The sequence below is a fragment of the Rattus norvegicus genome, chromosome 1 (genome assembly GCF_021556685.1).
Source record: "Rattus norvegicus strain SHRSP/BbbUtx chromosome 1, alternate assembly SHRSP_T2T, whole genome shotgun sequence".
Lineage (NCBI taxonomy): Eukaryota > Metazoa > Chordata > Mammalia > Rodentia > Muridae > Rattus > Rattus norvegicus.
The window spans coordinates 209,414,041-209,433,547 of record NC_141534.1 but is presented as its reverse complement, the minus strand read 5'-3'; the positions used below and the strand labels follow the sequence as shown (position 1 = coordinate 209,433,547).

General features: G+C 55.1%; 3 protein-coding genes and 1 long non-coding RNA gene across 49 annotated transcripts; 3 read left to right on the top strand and 1 right to left on the bottom strand.

Annotated features, from left to right (window-relative positions):
• The first annotated feature begins 1,877 nt into the window (after nt 1-1,877).
• Nucleotides 1,878-7,743, top strand: Pidd1 (p53-induced death domain protein 1). Of its 20 annotated transcripts, none has more exons than XR_015687457.1 (16): nt 1,878-1,920; nt 2,537-2,922; nt 3,342-3,755; nt 4,041-4,250; nt 4,334-4,388; nt 4,490-4,691; nt 4,769-4,900; nt 5,006-5,185; nt 5,258-5,405; nt 5,497-5,615; nt 5,709-5,859; nt 5,947-6,022; nt 6,151-6,269; nt 6,355-6,468; nt 6,569-6,768; nt 6,996-7,743. XR_015687457.1 is itself a non-coding variant. In XM_087660054.1 (16 exons), the coding sequence occupies exons 5-16, from the start codon at nt 4,354-4,356 to the stop codon at nt 7,252-7,254; spliced, it is 1,800 nt and encodes a 599-aa protein (XP_087516180.1). In that variant the 5' UTR covers nt 1,878-1,920; nt 2,537-2,922; nt 3,342-3,755; nt 4,078-4,250; nt 4,334-4,353; the 3' UTR covers nt 7,255-7,743.
• Nucleotides 7,717-10,511, bottom strand: LOC147997001 (uncharacterized). 2 transcript variants are annotated; one of them, XR_015652717.1, is made up of 3 exons: nt 10,444-10,511; nt 9,746-9,868; nt 7,717-8,690 (listed from the first exon to the last, which is right to left on the bottom strand). It is a non-coding gene; the product is annotated as an uncharacterized LOC147997001 (long non-coding RNA). The 2 variants fall into 2 exon arrangements; XR_015652716.1 differs by having other exon boundaries at nt 7,721-8,690; nt 9,746-9,904; nt 10,444-10,509.
• On the top strand, nt 7,942-16,108 carry Slc25a22 (solute carrier family 25 member 22). 26 transcript variants are annotated; one of them, XM_087561755.1, is made up of 12 exons: nt 8,244-8,320; nt 9,019-9,159; nt 10,574-10,649; nt 11,597-11,752; nt 11,878-12,003; nt 12,252-12,307; nt 13,101-13,191; nt 13,719-13,837; nt 13,945-14,119; nt 14,202-14,356; nt 14,438-14,513; nt 14,606-16,108. In XM_087561755.1, exons 4-12 carry the CDS (start codon nt 11,733-11,735, stop codon nt 14,757-14,759), a joined length of 972 nt encoding a protein of 323 aa, XP_087417881.1. In that variant the 5' UTR covers nt 8,244-8,320; nt 9,019-9,159; nt 10,574-10,649; nt 11,597-11,732; the 3' UTR covers nt 14,760-16,108.
• A 318-nt stretch (nt 16,109-16,426) lies between these two features.
• On the top strand, nt 16,427-19,426 carry Cend1 (cell cycle exit and neuronal differentiation 1). The gene is given in 2 exon segments (NM_001014163.1): nt 16,427-16,540; nt 17,850-19,426. A coding segment is annotated over 1 exon segment (450 nt). The 5' UTR covers nt 16,427-16,540; nt 17,850-17,946; the 3' UTR covers nt 18,397-19,426.
• The last annotated feature ends 81 nt before the right edge of the window (nt 19,427-19,507 follow it).

The following is a 19,507-nucleotide window of genomic DNA, read 5'->3' as shown; positions in this document are numbered from 1 at the left end:
CCTTGGGAGGCAGAGGCAGGTGAATCTCTTACTTAAGGACAGCCTGGTCTATAGGTAACCAAGGCTACACAGAGAGACACTGTCTCAATAAAACAACAAAGTGTACCTCTACACCAGATCCATCTTTCCCTCCTGCTCCCTCCATTTGGCTCCACAGAGAAACCCTGTCTTGAAACAACAAAAAAAAGTGTGTGTCTACACCAGACTCCGGAGACTCTCTGTCCCCCTCCCACTTTCACTCCCTGAGATCCACACCTCTTGTGTGCTGGGATTGAAGGTGTGAGTCATCACACCTATGGATTACTTTTAAAATGTGAAAGTGCATGTTCCTTCTTGGTTTGCGCTGTGTGCAGTGTCGTCAGAAGCCACAAGAAGGCGTCGGCTCCCCTTGAGTTGTAGTTGTGAGATGCCTGATGCTGGTTACTGAACCAAGTTATTCTGCGAGCGCTCTTAACTGCTGAGCCATTTTTCCAAACTTCTATTTTCTTTAATTCTGAGACACTGTCCCATCATGTAACTCTTGCTTGCCTGGAATTCACAGAGAGTCACTTGCATCTACTTCCAGAGTCCTACAATTAAAGACACGCACATCGTGCCTGGCGTGACTTTTTTATGTCGTGATTTTTTTTTTTTTAATTTTTGGTCCGTCTGTTTGAGACAGTCCCCTGTGTAGCACTGTAAACCAGGCTAGCCTCCAACTCAGAGATCCACCTCCCTCTACCTCCAGAGTGCTGGGATTAAAAGCACGAGCCGCCGCCACCTGTCATGAATTTTTTTTAACTGTAACATATCACCCAATAGGGCTGGAGGTACGGCTCAAGGGTGAAGCGCTCTTTTGCAGATTAAAAGCATATACCACCATGCTCAGTAATATAAACTTAAGTAATATCCCGAGGATTATTGTTTTTGAGACTGGATCTTGCCGTGCAGCCCAGGATGGCAATTCTCCGCTTGCCGATGAGCACAATTAGTAATACTAAGTCCTGGGGCTGTTTTTATAAAGATCTCTCTGGCAGCTTTATGGAAACAGTGAGAAAGAGGCAGGGACTGGAATGGAAGCAGAGAGGCGAGCAGGAAGCTTGCCCATCACTTAGACTGTAGAACATGTCTATTCATTTCCAGTCCACCAGCTCCACTGAGGAGGATTCTGGGTGTTGGCTTCAGTATTCACCAACTAAAGGACTTAGGCTAGATCTCTTATCGAAACTTTTGTTTTTTGTTCTTGTGAGATCCACACAAGTCAGGGAGGAAAGGCCAATAAACTCACCAACTAGGCAGTTGGCCCACAGTGATGTTCAGTGGGAAAGCATCTGAACTCGGAAAGCTGGAGTTAACTGCAAAGCCTGAGAGGCAAGTCCTCGACTCTGGTTCTCAACCTTCTTAATGCTTTGACAGTTCTCACATTTCGTGACCCCAACCATGAAAGTATTCTCGATGCTACTTCATAACTAATTTTGCTACTGTTATAAATTGTAGTGTAAATATCTTTTGGAGATATAAGTTTGGCAGAGGGGTCACGACCTACAAGTTGAGAACTACTTTCCTAGAGTGGTTCCCCCAGGAAGTCCTTGGTACCGGCTAAACGTCCGTCCGGCATTCAAAGTTCTAGCTTCTGGCAAGGAGTGTGACAATACCCTAAGTTATCCCTCAAATTACTGTCTTAGAATGCACTTGGGGACCAGACTATGCAGTGCCATCACAGGTCTGGAAGGGCTGCAGAGATCTGAAAGTGTGAGTTTCCCTGCAGGTCACCTGACTCCCTGGTGCAGAAAACCGAAAAGGAAATGGCAGTAAGAGTTCGGGAAAACTCCTACTGGCTGGCCTGGAGAGGCGGAGCCGGAGGGGCCGCCCGCCCGGAAGCGCGCCGGCGGGAAGACAGTGTGGAGCGCGCCTAGACTGGCGGGGAGATCGGCGTGGCAGGTACTCAATGGGAGGCGGGAAGTTTGTTCCAGAGGCGGGACCAAAGCGACTCCACACCTACTGAGACCCTCTCTGCGTTCCCCATTTGACAGAGGTGTGAATTGGGAATTGTGGCTCAAGTGCTTCTGCTAGAGATCGCGATTTGAGATCCTAGCTCAAGAACCGCAAAGTCCTCTTGGTTCCCCTTCGCACTGTTTACTGACCCTCTCGGGCACAGTGACGCCTGCAGTGGAGGAGGGTCATGGGTTTTCCCCAAACATTTGGGTATGAAGGTAAAAAGTGGGTCCCTATTACAAGAGTCCTGTAGGTGGGGTCAGCGGTCACATGGTCAGATTCCAGAATTGAGGTAGGAAACAATTCTTATCCTTGGTCTAGCAGGATTCTCCAAGCTATGCTGTTCACAGAGTCACCCTGTCTGGTGCCCTTCCCAGGCAGAAGAATCCAGCCCAGATGCAAGCCCTAGGGCTGCAGTGACCACTCCACTCTGCCCCTCTCGTGCCCTGGGTTCTCGGGCTGGTGGTTTTAAGAGCTCCCCGGTTTCCAAACAGTTATTTTTTGCTCTGACCTGGAAGAGGAGCCTGTCTCCTACAGCCTACTCCTCCCCCTGCTTCTCCAGCTTCCATCAGCCTTGCCTAGGCAGGCTTGCTTGACAAGCTAGGACATGTCTGGTCCCCGAGGACCTTCTGTGGGTGATGGCTGCAGTGTTGGAGGGGCCGAAGCCAGAGGAAACTGCAGCTGCTGCAGAGGATGCTGCAAGACCCACAGTGGAGGCTGTGGCTTCCAGGCCCGGAGTACCTATTCTCCTGGCTGGGAACCAGTTGAATCTGGACCTACGCCCTGGGGGCTGCCGTCGGCTGCAGTACCTGTGTTCCCAGCAGCACACACAGCTGCTGCAAGTGGAGTTTTTGCGGCTCAGCACCCACGAGGACCCTCGACTGCTAGATGACACCCTAGCCAAGGTTCCGTGGAGTCTACTGCGCCTTCGCTCCCTGGTCCTCAAAGGTGAGTACCCTTGCTCCTGACCCTGTCCTCATCTCTGTCCCAGCTTTGACTCGACATCTTGGTCACAAAGGCCATCCTTGTCCCAGCCCTAGCTCCAGACCTCTCTTTTCCCTGCACCTCAGGTGTGAACCCCTACGCTAGAACTATTCCTTAGCCTTAGCCCTGTCACCTTCCTCCCCACAGTGAGGCTTGCTAGGCCCTGACTCCTGAGCCTAGAACCCTGTAGGTGTCCAGTTGGGTCTCTGCAGATCCCAGTTTTTCTGGAGTGATACTGTCAGCTTATATGATCTGGTGTCTTCTCTGTCTGCTTTTCTGTCTTTCTCTGTACCTCTGGCTGGCTTAAAAGGCAGGCTTTCTCTGACAGGGCTGAATGGAGGGTACTTCATCCCGAGGGCTATAGTTGTCTTTCCCACTTCCAGGTGGCCAGAGTCGGGGTGCCCTGGGTGCTTGCCTCCATGGTACCCTAACCACTCTGCCTGCTAGCATGAGAGACTTAGCCTGCCTGGCCCACCTAGACCTGAGCTTCAACAGGCTGGAGACACTGCCGACCTGTGTCCTGGAACTGCACAGCTTGGATGCCTTGCTGCTTTCTCACAACTGTCTCTCAGAGCTGCCAGAGGCCCTGGGGGCACTGCCTACCCTCACCTTCCTCACTGTGACACACAACCTCCTGGAAAGACTACCCCCAACACTGGGGTCCCTGTCCACCCTTCAGCGTCTTGATCTCTCCGAGAACCTTCTAGACACCATCCCGTCTGAGATTGGAGACCTGAGCAGCCTCAGGGAGCTCAATCTGGCCTCCAACCGGCTGCAGCATCTCCCAGCTTCCCTTGGTGAGTAGCCATGGCCTCAGCTTTTTTATTACCAGCCAGTTTCGAGCAATCCTCAGCTACTCTCCAGAGCTCCACTCCCACATGGCCCCATGCTACCTAAAATCTTTGGACTCTGGCCCCCTCCCTCCTCTTCCACAGAGGCCCCTGTGTGCTGTGCCTGGCCCCTTTCCTTCTACCTCCTTGGTTGCCTATAATTCACATGTGACATTGAAGCCTTTAGTTTGAGTGTCTTGTCAAGGTGACCAGGGCCACCATGAGTAACCCTAAGCCAGCACTTGCCTACAGCGGGGCTGCGGTCCCTGCGGCTCCTTGTTCTGCACAGCAACCTCTTGACCTCGGTGCCCCCTGGCTTGGCCCACCTGCCACTGATCACTCGGCTTGACCTGAGGGACAACCAGCTCAGAGACCTACCTGCCGAGCTACTAGAAGCTCCCTTTGTGCGCCTGCAGGGGAACCCTCTGGGCGAGGCCTCTCCTGCACCCCCAAGTCCCCCAGGTAAGCTTGGCATGGGGCACGGCCAGGCTATAAGAGGGGAAAGGCACATCATCATTCTGACCATATGCCTGTCCCTTGTGCAGACATTTCCCAGGTTCCAGAAATGCCCAGGCTATTCCTGACCTCAGACTTGGACAGGTATTGGTGAGAATGTGGCTAGAACACATCTGTCTACCCTGCTTCTCAGGCCACACTGGGGTACCTCATCTTTCAGCCCTCATACCTCTTTTCTTACCCAGCTTCCTTGTGACTCCCCATGGCTGTTCTGTGACCCTGGCCTGTGGTGTCCGCCTACAGTTCCCAGCAGGAGCCACCACCACACCTATCACCATCCACTATCGACTGTGGTTGCCTGAGCCAGGCCTAGTCTCTCTGGGACCTCATGACTTCCTGCTTAGTGGTGTCCTGGAGCTGCAGCCTCATGGGGTGGCTTTCCAGCAGGCATGTACAGGATAGGTAGGGGGCAGGTATGGTGGCTGAAGCCTGGCCCTGTCTCACATACTACTGTTGCCTGACAGAATGTGAGCTTATGGCTGCTCTTTGTCCCCCCACGAGTCCGAGTCCGTCGTTGCCGTGAGGTAGTTGTGAGAACACGGAGTGACAACATCTGGAATGACCTAGAGACCCACCTGGAGGAAGAGGCCCCCAAGGTGACAGCTGCCAGGCCCTAGGGCATAGGGGAGAACAGCTGATCCTGACACCACCCAACCCGCCCACTGTCTCCTGCCCTGACCTTATCTTCCCTTATGTTCCAGAGGCGTTGGGCTCGCTGCCAGGTGCCCCACTTCTCCTGGTTCCTGGTCGTTTTACGCCCAGTATCCAACACCTGCCTATTACCACCAGAGGGAGCACTTCTGTGCTCCTCAGGTCATCCTGGGGTCAAAGTCACTTTTCCCCCTGGGGTCACAGAAGAGCCCCGGCAAGTCTCCATGCAGGTATTGGGCAGGGCAAGGGTGGCAGGAGGTGCGTCAGCGTACAAGAGGGCACTGAAATGGTTCTCCATCCAGGTAGTGCATATGGCTGGACTAGAGCTGAGAGCCCTTCTGGAAGAGTCAGAGGCGGCAGTGAGCCCCTTGCTGTGCCTTTCCCAGAGCGGACCCCCCAGCTTCCTACAACCTGTCACTGTGCAGTTGCCCTTGCCCCCTGGTGTTACAGGTGAAGCTGCATGCCACAGGAACAAAGGTGGATGCTCAGAAGGGGAGACAACATTTAGGGGGGCTTTAACCTTCTGCCATTTCCTGTCCAGGCTTCAGTCTGGACCGCTCCCACTTACATCTGCTCTACCGAACACCCCTGACAAGCACCTGGGATGACATCAGCACTCAGGTGGCACTGGAATTCACCCACCTGTACGCACGCTTCCAGGTCACACACTTCTCCTGGTCAGTGTCCCCTGGCTTCCGCAGAACGCCTCTACCCTTCCTTTGTATGACCACACCTCAACTCTAGTACTTCCAGGTACTGGCTCTGGTATACCACCAAAACCTGCGTGGGGGGCCTGGCCCGGAAGGCCTGGGAACGGCTGCGGCTGCACCGTGTAAACCTCATTGCACTGCAGAGGCGCCGAGACCCGGAGCAGGTCCTGCTGCAGTGCCTGCCCCGGAGCAAGGTGGGGCAGCAGGAAAACAGTGGGGTGACCTGAAGGCCAGGGTGGGTACAAAACTTTGGCCTCTAATGCCTTGTGGGTGCCCCACAGGTAGATGCCACCCTGAGCCGGCTGCTGGATCGGTACCGTGGCCCGGAACCCTCTGAGACTGTGGAGATGTTTGAGGGTGAGAAGTTCTTTGCAGCCTTTGAGCGGGGCATCGATGTAGATGCTGGTAGGTCTCTCTTATCCAGGGTGCCCTGGGGAGTGACACTTTGGCCCCTCCTACTGTGTTTGCTTTCCCCTCCTCCACAGACCGTCCAGACTGTGTGGATGGCAGAATCTGTTTTGTCTTCTATTCACACCTGAAGAATATGAAGGAGGTATACATTACCACAGCCTTGGACCGTGAAGCTCAGGATGTTCGAGGACAGGTGAGCAGATGTGTCAGGATCCTGGACTGAGGTATCTGGATCTGAGGCCAAAGCGCTAAACCCCACCCGATCAATCCTTCCTCAGGTGTCCTTTTATCGGGGTTCACTTCCCATGGAGGTGCCTGAAGAGGCAGAGGCTGCCCGGCGGAGGAAGGGCACAGATGCATTGTGGATGGCCACCTTGCCCATCAAGCTACCGGTGAGGCTGGAGAGGCATAAGCTGACAAGAAGAAACAGTCCCAGGGTGACCAAAGACAAGAGAATGGGTCCAAGTTTACTGTATCCTTGCCTCCTGACAGAGACTCCGGGGGGCCCAGGGGAGTGGGCAGGGAACTGACTTCTCCTTGATGCCTCTGAACCTGGGTGATGCAGAAACTGGATTCCTGACTCAGAGCAACCTGCTGAGTGTGGCCTCACGCCTTGGTTCTGACTGGCCGACTATGGCCCTGCACCTAGGCATGCCCTACCGTAAGCTTCAGCGTATCCGACATGAATTCAGGTAAGCTTCATGAGTTCTAGGGATCCTGCTGACTCCCAGCCTCAGGGCTGACATCTATCTCCCCTACCCTCTATCTGCACACTAGCCAAAAGCTTTCGAGGAGGTGGGGATGGAGCAAACACAGGCTTGGGAAAGGAGGGTCTGGTCACTAGCCCAAGGAACTTTTGAGATATATTGAGCCTCTGTGTGTGTTCCTGGGCAAAACGTCTTCATCCCTACCCCTCCAGGGATGACCTGGATGGGCAGATCCGCCACATGCTCTTCTCTTGGGCTGAGAGCCAGACTGGACAGCCTGGAGCTGTGGGACACCTGGTGCAGGCCTTGGAGCAGAGTGACCGGCAGGATGTGGCTGAAGAGGTGCGTGCCATCTTGGAACTTGGCCGTCACAAGTACCAGGACAGCATTCGGCGCACAGGGCTGGCCCCTGAGGATTCCACTCTGCCTAGCACCTCAGCTTTACAGAACCCAGAGTCTGCACAGGCCTAGGCTTACAGACTTAAGATAGCCTTAAACTTGACTTGGCCAGTGGGCAGAGCCCTATCCTTCTACCTCGCCTGTGTGGTACAGTGCACCAGCACACAAAAACCCTCCACTGTCTAGGCCAAGCTAGCCTCCAACTCTCAATGAGTACGTCTCAGAGATTGTTTTACTTAAAGAACAGAGAGTGGGTTGTCTAAGTGATCTGAAGCCTGGTCCCTGTGTGTGCCTATGCTTGCCACCATGTCAGGTCCTCCTGCTAAGATGGGGGCAGAGAGAGTCTGGAGAGAGGGCTCAGCTGTTAACAGCATTGGCTGCTCCTTCAGGGAACCCAGTTTCAGTTCCCATTACCTCCATGATGACTCGTGACAGTCTGTGACTCCAGTTTGGATAGATCAACACCTTCCTCTGGCCTCCACAGACACCAGGCACACGTGGTGTGCCGACATACAGGCAGGCAAAACATCCATACATATAAAATAAAAGCTATTTATTGTGTGTGTGTGTGACAGAGTAACTTTGCAGAGATCATTCTCCCGGTCCATGTGAGCCCCCAGGAATGAACTCGGTCACCAGGCTTGGTTGCAAACACCTTTGCCCAGTGAGCCATCTCTAGGTCCTGATGTGTAATATTCCCCAGGGGTGGGGAGAAACCATTCTACATAGTAACCCTGCAGCAGGTAAGGATACAAAGTCACTTGTGACAGAATGGTGCATAAGCCCTGCCCACCAGGTCTTGTGGGCGGTGTCTAAGGAGCATCTATCTTAAAGCTCTGGGACCAAACCTTCCCCAGAGCAAACCATCCCATTCCCTTGCTTCCTGCTTCTATTCTCAGTCAATTCTGGCTAGACTCGAGGTAAGAACAAGGAGGGCGCGCCTAAGGATACACCAGAAAGACTACTCCCTCAAGGATGGCCTGAGGCTTTGGTAGTGGCCAAGTCGGCCGGGAGGGGGAGCCGATAGCAGCAAAAACTTAGGGCGGAGCGGGCGCGCCTCCGAGAGACGCGCCTCCCCGCCTAGGTGCAGGCCCCGCGCGCGGCACAGCGGGGAGGCGATCCCGGCGGCGGCAGTGTGGTGCTAGCAGGTCAGTTCCCGTAGCGCCCACCCAAATCTGGCTAGGTTGCTGGAAGGAAAAAGGGTGGAATTGGTGGTTGGGAGAGGTGACATCTGCTCAGACACTGCGGCTCCGGCAGAACCTGGACCGGTGGGTACCACGACAGGCTGTCTCCGGGTGTGGAAGGCCGTGCTCGGTCCCGGCTCTGCCGGGCGCGCTCCCCGCGCACACGTGTCCCAGCAGTGTGGAAGCTCCAGAGCTGAGGCTGGAGTTATTTCTGCCGGGGATGGGGGTGCTGCACACGTGAGAACCCACTGGACTTGCGTGGGCACATACATGGTCAGAGTCCTCGTAGTCTGGCTGGAGATAACGAGGCCAGCTGATCTCGGACTGTAGGGTAAAGGACATGATCTGGCTGGAACAGAGGATGTGCCCCATACTGCTTTTCCTTTGTAGGACAGCTGGAGTAGCTTTCTGTGGGAAACCTCTTTATGGCCCTTCTAGCTAACAAGATAAAGCTAACCTCCCTAAGAGGAAGGGGCAAAGGAGACTGGATGAGAGGGGAAAGGCACACTGGTGGTGAGACTCAATCCCAGTCTAGTCTCCTGTGTCTGTCTGTGTGTGTGTGTGTGTCTGTCTGTCTGTCTGTCTGTCTCTCTCTCTCTCTCTCTCTCTCTCCCCCTCCTTCCTTCTCTCCCTCCCTCCCCCTTCAAAACAGGGTCTCTCTATGTGGAGCTGGCCGTTCTGGAATTCTCTGTAGACCAAGTTGTCTTTGAACTCACAGAGATCCACCTGCGTCTGGCTCCCGAAGGCTGGGATTAAAGGAGGGAGCCATCAGTGCCACCAGCTTTTCTTTTAGGTAGGAAAGGGGCATCTTTATACTTGGAAATTCAGGAAGAAGCTGTATGGAGCTGTTAACCTCTATATGCTAACCTGACATTTCTCAGTTGGCCTGTGGCCTGACTTGGGAAGAAGGCAAAAAGTTCTGGATCCTCAATGGTCTTAGTGGACAATCAGGTTTCTATGGTAACAGTGCTGAGGGAGCCCTGACAGCTGTCTCAAACTGATGAGAGTTAAGAACACACACACACACACACACACACACACACACACACACACACACACACACCCCAGGAGTGGTGGCACACGCCTTTATTCCCAGCACTCAAGAGACAGAGGCAGGCAGATCTGACTTTGAGGTCTGCATGGTCTACAGAGTGAGTTCCAGGACAGCCAGGGCAATCTTGTCTCAAAAAATACTAAATAAAAAACAAATTCTAGGGGTTAGGGAGGCAGGGAACAGACCAGAGGGTTCCCTTTGCCTGTTGTTTGAGGCAGCAGAACCCCTCGCTCTCAGCTCAGCAACTGTTCTCTTTGGTGTTCCACCTGTTTTGTTTAGTTCTGGGTGCAGGGCTGACTCAGCCCTGGGGAATCTCAGTGCCTACCTGGTTCTTCCCCATGGACTTCAGACTGTCTGTCTGACTTCCAGGATACACACAACATCCACGTCCTCAGATCGCACAGCTATGAGGGAAGGTAGCATCTGAGGGACAGCAGGCTCAGTATTCCTGAAGGCAGAGGCATAAGGAAGGATGGGGCTTCCCCTAGAGATGGGGCAGCAAGGAGAGCTGCTGTAGCTACTTTACACATGGTATGGAGCAAGAAATCAGACTACAGTTCAGAGGTCAGGGCAAGAGGACAGGTTCTTCCACTGAGGCCCCTGGTATGCTGAGAGCAGAGGGCACCTGTAGTACTGCCTGCATGCCTTCTGGTCCCACCAGGTGAGCAGGGCCTGTGCTTGGCGGTGGTCCAGGCCTTTGAAAGTCAAGCATCCCTTCCTTGCCTGTTCCAGAGAACAAGTCTACTTTCTTGTGCCCTAACCTAAAGTTCCCTGAATGATACACCCAGATCTCACAGCACAGCGGGTGTTGACCCATATTGACAGGTTCATACAGGGTGTCCCAGTCCCCGGGTTTCTAGGGCTGTAATCAGATCTATGCTCATCTCAAATAGAAACCTACTGAGTGGCCTGAAGCTGGGATCTCTATGGGTAGGCAACCTGGTGGATTCTCAGGGCCAGTCTGCTCTTTCTATAACATGCTAGTTGGGCCCAGCCCCTCTCCCCCCCCAGAAGTTGTTTTACCTTCTCTTCCTTTCCCCATAGCTGCAGAAATTACCATGTAGCCCAAAGTGAAAGAGAAAGTCCTCCCCCACCCAGGCCGCCCCGCCCCTCAGCCAATCCCTGTAAGCTTTTGTCTCCTCCCCCTGGCCAGCCTCTTTATCTCCTCTGTGAGCGCAGTCGTTGGAGCAGTGAAGGAGCAGTTGTCCGCACTTTGGGGTGCACTCAGGGTGAGCAGGACCCCTTGGATCGTGGGGGGAGAGGCGGGGTAGTAGGTCCTGAGTCACAACTTGTCTGGGGGGCTTTTTAGTATGAGACAGCCATGTGACCCCATGTGGCAGCACTGAGGATACTAGCCTGTGTGTGACAGCTGACCTCTGAGGGCTCAGGAAGAGACACAGGGACAGGACTAGTTATTATGATCGTATCCCTCTTGGGAGTTCCCCCCTCCCGGAAGCAGGCTCTTGTTGCTTCTCTCCCGTTCTAAAGTTATGGGCTATACCGTAAGCCACAGATGCTTGAGGAGACCGGCTTCCCTCTGCCCCCTCTTCATATCGTTTATTCTTGTCCTCTCCTCCCCGAGTCCTTATCCCCAGGCTCCTGTGTCTTTTGGGAGTGAAAACACTTCCCTTGGGAAGTGGACAGGAAGGTGGGCAACCAGCTCGGTGTGGGTGTGAATCTTGCTTCTCTATGGGAAGGTTACGTGGCCCAAAGTAGCTGCTACAGAACTGATTCTGCTAGGCACCCAGGAGCTCTACAAAGGAAAAACCACTACCACCCCATCCCACTGAAAAATGCTAAAAGATGGGAGCTGGTTACCACGGCTCCACTCCAGGGTCCAAGTACCACTGCATTAAAAGGCATCTGGCCCTTTAAAAGCTGGAGCTTGTTTCTGTGCGTGAGCATCTGCGTGTGAGCGAGCGTGAGTTCCTGGCTGCCTGGGAGGACGCCACGGGGAGGGCATCGACGTGAAGCCAGGTGGCCCCAGGGATGAGTGGCCTCCCTTTCTTTCTCCACTCACCCCCCCAGTGTATCCTCAGGGTATCTTGATGGCTGCAGCCTGAAGCATGGGGTCTAGGGAGTGAGGGGGTTCATGCCCTTGTGAGATGGTGGGCAGGTACAGGGGCTTCTTTCTCTGATAGGCCTTTTAAACCACTCATTCTGTCCTTTCTTTCAGGTGGCAGAAGTCTTGAAATTGTTCTGAAGGTGAGGACATCCCCTCCCCCACCACCAGCCACCACCGCCAGCCACCTTCATCAGCCCCTCCCCATCGGTGCCTCCACTGAGTCAGCCTCCTGTTTCACTTGGTGTAAATGGCTGATAAGCAGATCAGGTCAGAGGGACCCCAGTGCTGGGGTTTTCGGTCTTGGCTTTCACCCCCTCCCCAGCATGACCTCCCCATCCCCTCTGTCCTGTGGTTGAGGATGTTAATCCTGACACTTGACCCTGCATACACAGCCTGCCGGCCAAGCTCATCAATGGTGGCATCGCTGGGCTAATCGGGGTCACCTGTGTGTTCCCCATCGACCTGGCTAAGACACGGCTGCAGAACCAGCAGAATGGCCAGCGCATGTATGCCAGCATGTGAGTGAGAGCTGCATAGGAGGGGTGAGGGCACAGCTTCCACCTTTGGGCTCTGCTCCTGCACCCCTGGATTTGATGAAAGGGAAACAACACAGGGCAGACCACTGAGAGATCCTGTCCCTGACAGAGTCTTTGGCTTCTCTGTTGGCCCTGGAGGAGCATACTGGGTAGAAACAGCACCGGCTACCCTTGCCTGACTGGGACCGGGGTCCAGCTGGCCCCAGCTTATTGCTCTCCCTTGACTACAGGTCTGACTGCCTCATCAAGACCATCCGCTCCGAGGGCTACTTCGGCATGTACAGGGGTGAGGCTTGGGGATGGGCGACAGACGGGTCTGGCTGGGAGCAGGGACAGGGATGCATGCCCAGGCTTGGTCTGTAAGTATAGATGTGTTATGTGGTGCTGGTAGCACTAGAGCACAATGAGGGGATTGGATGTCTGAGGGGGATAGGCGTCTGCAGGGTGGCAGGTCTGAACACCCTGCTACCTTCTGCTGGTAGAGGACAGATTTTTTTTTTCTTTTTCTCTATCCTAGTGGCTCAGTCTCCTCCACTATTTTATGTGACAGGCAGGACCACATCTGTGCCTAGAGACCGGGGGCATTAAACAAAGCAGCTTACAAAACAATCCCTGAGGGTGGATTTGCCCAGATGCTGTGTAGCCCTGAGCCCTCAGCTCTGGTCAGCCACCCACAGCCTTCCTGAGCCCTGACCCATACTGTGGTCCTGCCCGTGGGAGCACCTGTCACCAGGAGGCCCACCGTAGTCTCTGGGGTTCATTGCCCCAGTCCCTGTTCTTCATTTCCTCTCAGGAGAGGCCTGTTCTGCCACAGCCAGAGACAGATGGAGGTGGAATGCCGGGGAGGGAGGACACAGCGCCACCCCATCCTGCCTGCTTCCCGCCTGCCTGGCACAAAACAAGCCCATATGTGGGTGAGAGGGCAGGAGGCTGCAGCCAAGGAGTGCCAGGCAGGGCTTTGCCAGTGCGGAGCAAAGTGCTATCCCAAAGCCTCCCTAACCCAAGCTCCCCAGCAAGTCTATCTTCACCTGACCTGCCTGTGTCCCCCAAGCCTTAGCTGACCCTCAGATGCCCCACAGGAGCAGCAGTAAACCTGACCCTGGTCACCCCTGAGAAGGCCATCAAGCTGGCTGCTAATGACTTCTTCAGACATCAGCTCTCTAAGGATGGGTGAGAGGCTCGGGTCGGCCACGCTGGCTGCTGGGGCCCAGGTCCTAAGGAAGGGTGTGTTGCTAATCCCATCCATCCCCCCACCCCAGCAGTCCCCTAGACTGATAACACACCCCAGAGGCTCTTCTACCTCAGTCCCTTTGCTCAACATCCCTGACCTTGTGGGGGCGGGTACTTCCCTGCTGCCCACGTGAGGAGGTGCAAGGAGGCTGCTGAGTCAGTGGCTGTTGGCCCCTAGCCACTGTCTGCTGCCTGAATTTGGGGGCATTAAGCAGTTACCCCATCACTGGAGTGTGGGGCTACAAGGTTGGCCCCTTCTGTTCCCCATTTCTCTTTACGAGCCCTTGTATGTGAGGCCATCTGTCCTTTGGGTTGGATGCCTGTTGTGGAGAGTCGAGCCCCAGGCTGTACCCCCATGGGACCTCCACAGTTCCCATCCCCCTTTACACGAGTGAATCAGACTGCCACTGCCCCATATAGGGAGTTGTTCCTCATCACCTCAGTCATGGCCCTGCCCTACTCTACAGACAGAAGCTGACCTTGCCTAAGGAGATGTTGGCAGGCTGCGGGGCTGGCACCTGCCAGGTGATTGTGACCACCCCCATGGAAATGCTGAAGATCCAGCTACAGGACGCAGGCCGAATTGGTAAGGTGCGGGGAGGGGACAGAGCCTGGGAGGGGACAACAGCTAGACCCTGTCCCCTGCCCCTTCCCCAAGCCAGGAGGAAGAGACCAGAGATCCTTTCTCACCAGCTGCTCAGAGGAAGATGCTGGCTGCCCAGGCTCAGCTCGCAACCCAGGGAGGTGGCCAGCCCTCAGTAGAGGCTCCAGCCGCTCCTCGACCCACAGCCACCCAGCTGACCCGTGACCTGCTGCGGAATCATGGCATTGCTGGCCTCTACAAGGGCCTGGGGGCCACGCTACTCAGGTGGGAAGACGGGCATATGGGGAGAGGAGGTCTATCTGCTAGCTCTTCCCCTCCCACCAGCATCACTCCTTCCTCCCAACAGGGATGTCCCCTTCTCCATTGTCTACTTCCCCCTATTTGCCAACCTGAATCAGCTGGGTCGCCCATCTTCGGAGGAGAAATCACCTTTCTATGTGTCCTTCCTGGCAGGCTGCGTGGCTGGGAGTGCAGCTGCTGTGGCTGTCAACCCTTGTGATGGTCAGTGCTTGGGTCTGGGCCCCACCATGGGGGTGGGGGGTGGGGCAGGAACCCCCTTAGTGACTCATATGTTCCTTGTAGTGGTGAAAACTCGGCTTCAGTCACTTGAGCGAGGTGTCAATGAGGACACTTACTCCGGGTTTCTGGACTGTGCAAGGTGGGCCAGGTCCCATGAGCTGGGATGGGGCTGGGATGGGGCTGGGATGGGGCTGGGATGGGCACCAGTTCTGACTTTCTCGTCCGTTACAGGAAGATCTGGAGACATGAGGGCCCCTCGGCCTTCCTGAAAGGCGCGTACTGCCGCGCACTGGTCATTGCCCCGCTGTTTGGCATCGCCCAGGTGGTCTACTTCCTGGGCATCGCTGAGTCCCTGCTGGGGCTGCTGCAAGAACCCCAGGCCTGAACCCATGGCTGCTTCTCCCCAGCCTATGGGCTGGGGCCAGAACAGGGTGACCAGCACAAGCCTGCAGAGGAAATGGTCTCTCCCCAGTCCTCCCCATCAAACAGGAAGGCAAGGGGAGGGTTCAGGGTCCACATGGGTGGTGCACACATAGGCCCCCATGTGGTCCTGAAGGGACAAAAAGTTGGGATCAAGGTCTTATTTATGTAGAAAATGCAGAAATCTGTACATTCCTCAAGCCAGTCCTGTCGAGCCAGTTCTGTCCCATCCTTGTACCTCAACCCAGTCCCACCTGGCCTGAACACCCCATGAGACAGAGCTGGTCTCTGGGCTGGGGCCCCCAGGCCTGGTCTGGACAGGCAGACCCTACCCCGTAGTCCACTGGCTCCAGTCTCCGAGGCTCTCCTGGTCTACAAAGGGGACCCACACACACCCAGAATTATTTATTGAATTTGCTGTGCCCATGTGGCTCTGCCTGTCCTCCGTCCATCAGTCTTGCCCCTGCTGCTCTTCCCACCTCAACCAGGACCCTAGTCCGCCTCCCCAGCCAGCCTTACAGGAGGCTTGGACTGTCTCATCCTCTTGTCAAGCTAGGATTCCTAGGCTGGGTGTGCTGCCACATTCAAGTGTCATCCTAGGTACCCCACACATACTCCTCCTGGGGAGCCTTTGGACCCCCACTATGTGGGACCCAGATTGCTTGAGGTCTTTGTGTGCCTGTGGCAGGCAGTTTGGTCCCCTACCCCCAGCAGTCAGCTGGCCAAGCTGCTTGGGGATGGGCCCCTAAGGGCACAGTTGCCTTTCCCCATGGAGTCAGGCACCCTGTGCGTGTGTGCTGTTTTGTGCCTCAGGACTCTGCTGACCCCATCCGATAATTTAGTTCTCCAGCCTGGTAACTCTTCTGACAGAGCCCTACTCCCAGACAGAGATTGCTTGGGGGGAAGGGCAGGCATGAAGGACACTATGGAGCCTGGGCCTCCCAGCTCTCTGGGCCTCTATCCATGTTTGGAAAGCCCCACCCTTCCAGCCCTGGATCCTCTGTTCTGAATCAAAGCAGTCCTCCCCTGCCCTGGCCATGTGATTGTGTTTGGTGATTGACTGAAGTGCTGGTGCTGTGTCCCTCAAGCCCAACCCCCTCCATGGAGGCCCTTCCCAGTGACACTACCTGGGGCTCAAGTCTGGGCTGCCCCTAGTTCACGGTTGCTCCTGGGAGCCACCCCTCCTATTATGTCTGTACCTTGAAAGCTGCTGCTGCTGCTTACAGAATTATATTTTTTTCTTTTGAAGAGTTTTAAGAAGTTGTAACTTTTTGTGTCTTGTCATGTAAAAGATAAATAAATATTCTAAATAGATGTTTGCTTTAAGAGTCTGTGCTTGGGTGGGACAATGAGGAGAGGGCGGACTATGACACTAGCCAGGCTCTGCAGACCAGCATTGCCCAGGTCTCCACCCTGGCAGACTCCTACCTCAGCCTTGATAGAATACAGGAATACAGTCAGACAACCTTGCTCCGCCTTCTGGTTGAGTCTCCTTAAACGCGAGAAGTGAGGCTATGCTTAGGGACATCCCACCTCACCCCTACCTCCGGGTTCCCAGGGTGGAGCAGGCGTGGCCCCGCTTACGCAGCTGTCCCCGCCCCTTGCCTCTGGTCCTCCTGTCTTGCGCCTGGAGTGGTGCATTGTGGGAAACTCCTGAGCACTCCTCGGTATCCGCAGCCACCGCCCGCTGTCATCCCGTGAATCGAATGCGCAGCGAGAAGCTGGAGGCCCCAAAGAAGACGTAAGGTAACAGACCCTTTCGAGGGTGGGCAAGGACGGGGAGATAGGGTGGCATTGGGGGCGCCAGGGTCTAGTGACCAAGCAGTAGTGCATTGGCCTTGAAGGTCACTGGGGTTGTGCCGTGAGCACTTTACTCTCCCAGGCTCATCAGCCCTGGGGAGGCAATTAGAAGAATAGGATGTAAGTCCAAGCCAAAAATAACCAGGGACAGTTAACTGCCCCCTGTAAACTTGATGCTCAATGGCAAAGGTCTCTCCAGAAATGGAGCATGGAGGAGCTTCCTGGGAGGTGGGCACCACCTGGTTTTCAGCACTGGTTATCTCCATCACCATGTGACCTTCAAATGACCTTTGGTGTGTTCACTGTGCCTGGTAGGGAGGCTTGGAGCTTGAGCATCTCAAAGTAGCTCCCCCTCCTTGCACACAGGCCATTTGTCCTCCCAGGGTGGAGGCAGACAGGTGGCCCTGGGCCTTCCAGACAGGAGCCTCTGTGCAGCAGGGTGGCCAGGCCCCAGTCTCCCCAGCTAGGACACAGAGAATCAAGGTGAGGTCTTTACTCTGCATTGCCCCAGATAATGCTGCCAGGGACCCTCAGCTCCTGTAGTGCAGCCTTGAGCTCAGCAAGGAACTCTTGTCCTTGAGCTGGAGGAAGCCATGGCCTGGCCCGGATTGGGGAAAGGGCGCTGGGTCTAAGCTGGGTGGGGCAGATGGCTGACCAGAAGCACAGGCTAGCAGATTCCCAAATGGCTTCTCTGCCTCCATTTTATCACTTACTGGTGACCTGAATCCACTCTCCCCGACAGAATCTGGGAACCCAGACTCTGAGCTCCTTCCCTGTCTTAGACTTTCCTCAAGCTGAGACCAAGGCGCCACAGGGTCCTATTCTGTGAAACAGCAACAATCTCCCGAGATAGCATGCAGCACTGAGCTCTGTCAGGGCTCACCATGACTCCTAGCCGTCTCCTTTGAGCAAATACTCTCTCTTCCAGTTTGCAGGGTTAGATTTATATATCAACAACAGAGCCTCCCTACCCCCACTGTGGGATAGACACAGTCCATGTGAAGCAAGACTAGATTATAGGTAAGGAAACTGAGGCCTCTGGTCTCAGGAGTTGGAGGGGCTTCTCCAAGAATGGTCAGAAGCAGACAGAGGCCAGGCCTTGGAAGAGGAGAGACTGGGTCCACAGGATGCTCCTCAGCTGGAGCTCTTAGAGAATTCAGGGAATTGCGAACGTTATCTCCATGGGGCAAGGGCAGGTAAGCTATACGGAAGGTGTGTTGTCCCTTGTCACCATCTCACTTGTGTCTCCCTCCAGACCCATATAATGCCCAGAGGTGAGCTGTCCTGAGACACTGTGGTCTAGCCACCTGCCAGTCACACAAGCCCCAAACCAGCTGCCAGCCAAAATCGTCATGGAGTCCCGAGGAAAGTCAGCCAGCAGCCCCAAGCCAGACACCAAGGTGCCTCAGGCCACAGCTGAGGCCAAGGCCACTCCAGCTGCTGATGGGAAAGCTCCCTTGACCAAGCCCGTGAAGAAGGACGCCCAAGCAGAGAAGCAGGAGCAACCAGCAGCCCCTGGGCCAGCCACTACCAAGAAGACGCCAGCCAAGGCAGATCCCGTACTTCTCAACAATCACAGCAACCTGAAGCCAGCGCCCACGGTGCCGGCAGCCCCCAGCAGTCCTGATACAACCTCAGAGCCCAAGGGTCCTGGGGATGGGGCAGAGGAGGACGAGTCCAACACTGGAGGCCGAGGTCCCTGGCCTTGTGAGAACTTGACCCCTTTGCTGGTGGCTGGGGGTGTGGCCGTGGCCACCATAGCCCTAATTCTTGGTGTAGCCTTCCTAGCCCGGAAAAAATGATACCTGGTGTCCAGGTCAGGGCACAGAGCGCCACTTTCTGTACAGACCTGAATATATAGTGCATGCAAGGTCCTAGATATTTATCTATACATATACATAGAACAACACACACACACACACACACACACACACACACACACACACGTATGCTACATACATCCATGCAGCAGGAAAGAAATAGACAGTGAGCCCACCTCCACTGACCCCAGCACACGCTCTCCCACGTTCTGGGGCAGGAGCCCAGCTCTGCCGTTTGCAGGAAGCACTAGTGTGGAGCAAAGGGGAGGATAGCCTGAACTAGACAACTAGGAACAGATGCTGGTTATGGCCTCTGAAAGATAAGTGGTGGAGTAGGCTGGCCCTGTGGGGACATTAAAGGGCATGACTGTTTTACTCTCCCCACTTGTCTTTTGAGGAGCCAGGAGCAGTCTGTCCGGGCCTGATGCGTGGGGTGGGGGGGTGGACACTGACCTGAGGGTGGGATTCAAATCTGCAGGGCTACCTCTACCCACTGTCCCTGTCCTGGTTGGATGGAAAAGCAAAGCTTGACAGCTCAATTTGGGATGGCGTTCCCACCTCTTCCTTTTTTTCAGTGTATGCCCCAGGAGAGTTCCTGAGGCTAGGACCACCTTACTTCCTGCTCAGAGCTGCCAATTGTTCCAGGGAGGGGGTAGTGCTGAAAGCCCGGTAGGAAACATGGAGGAGCCGCATTACAGTTCTGCCTGCCCAATATTCCCCAATCCTGTCCTTCCTGCCTGCACCCAACGCCCCCTTAACAGCGTATAAATGCAATAACACAGGTAGAGTAGAACTGCCCGGTGGGTGGCACTCACTCACTGCCTGCAGGAAGACCTGCTGTGCAGCCCCTCTTTAGTACATCTGGCCCCAGCTTGCCCTTTGGTGTGACAGTGGGCACCTTCCAGACAACTGCAGTGGGCTCTAAGGAAACATTGCCCTCACCTGGCCAGTGGTGGCAGGGACCTTGGGCCTGAGTGGAGGCTGAGTTGGAAATAAACTGTTACAATATAAAGGCTGGGCTGGTGTCCTCACCTGCATGGGGCTGGGAGGGGCAAAGGCTTCCTACTTGGGTATGTGTGGCCCACAGACTCAT

What these genes read in the sequence shown, in the direction of transcription:
- Pidd1 (XM_087659988.1), top strand. Translation starts at nt 2,613, where the DNA reads ATGGCTGCAGTGTTGGAGGGGCCGAAGCCAGAGGAAACTGCAGCTGCT. An exon ending in GGGCATCGATGTAGATGCTG is followed by an intron (nt 6,071 to 6,150) that starts GTAGGTCTCTCT and finishes CCTCCTCCACAG; the next exon opens with ACCGTCCAGACTGTGTGGAT. An exon ending in CCTTGCCCATCAAGCTACCG is followed by an intron (nt 6,469 to 6,568) that starts GTGAGGCTGGAG and finishes GCCTCCTGACAG; the next exon opens with AGACTCCGGGGGGCCCAGGG.
- Slc25a22 (XM_087561755.1), top strand. Translation starts at nt 11,733, where the DNA reads ATGGCTGATAAGCAGATCAG. An exon ending in ACAGGACGCAGGCCGAATTG is followed by an intron (nt 13,838 to 13,944) that starts GTAAGGTGCGGG and finishes CTTTCTCACCAG; the next exon opens with CTGCTCAGAGGAAGATGCTG. An exon ending in GGCTGTCAACCCTTGTGATG is followed by an intron (nt 14,357 to 14,437) that starts GTCAGTGCTTGG and finishes TGTTCCTTGTAG; the next exon opens with TGGTGAAAACTCGGCTTCAG.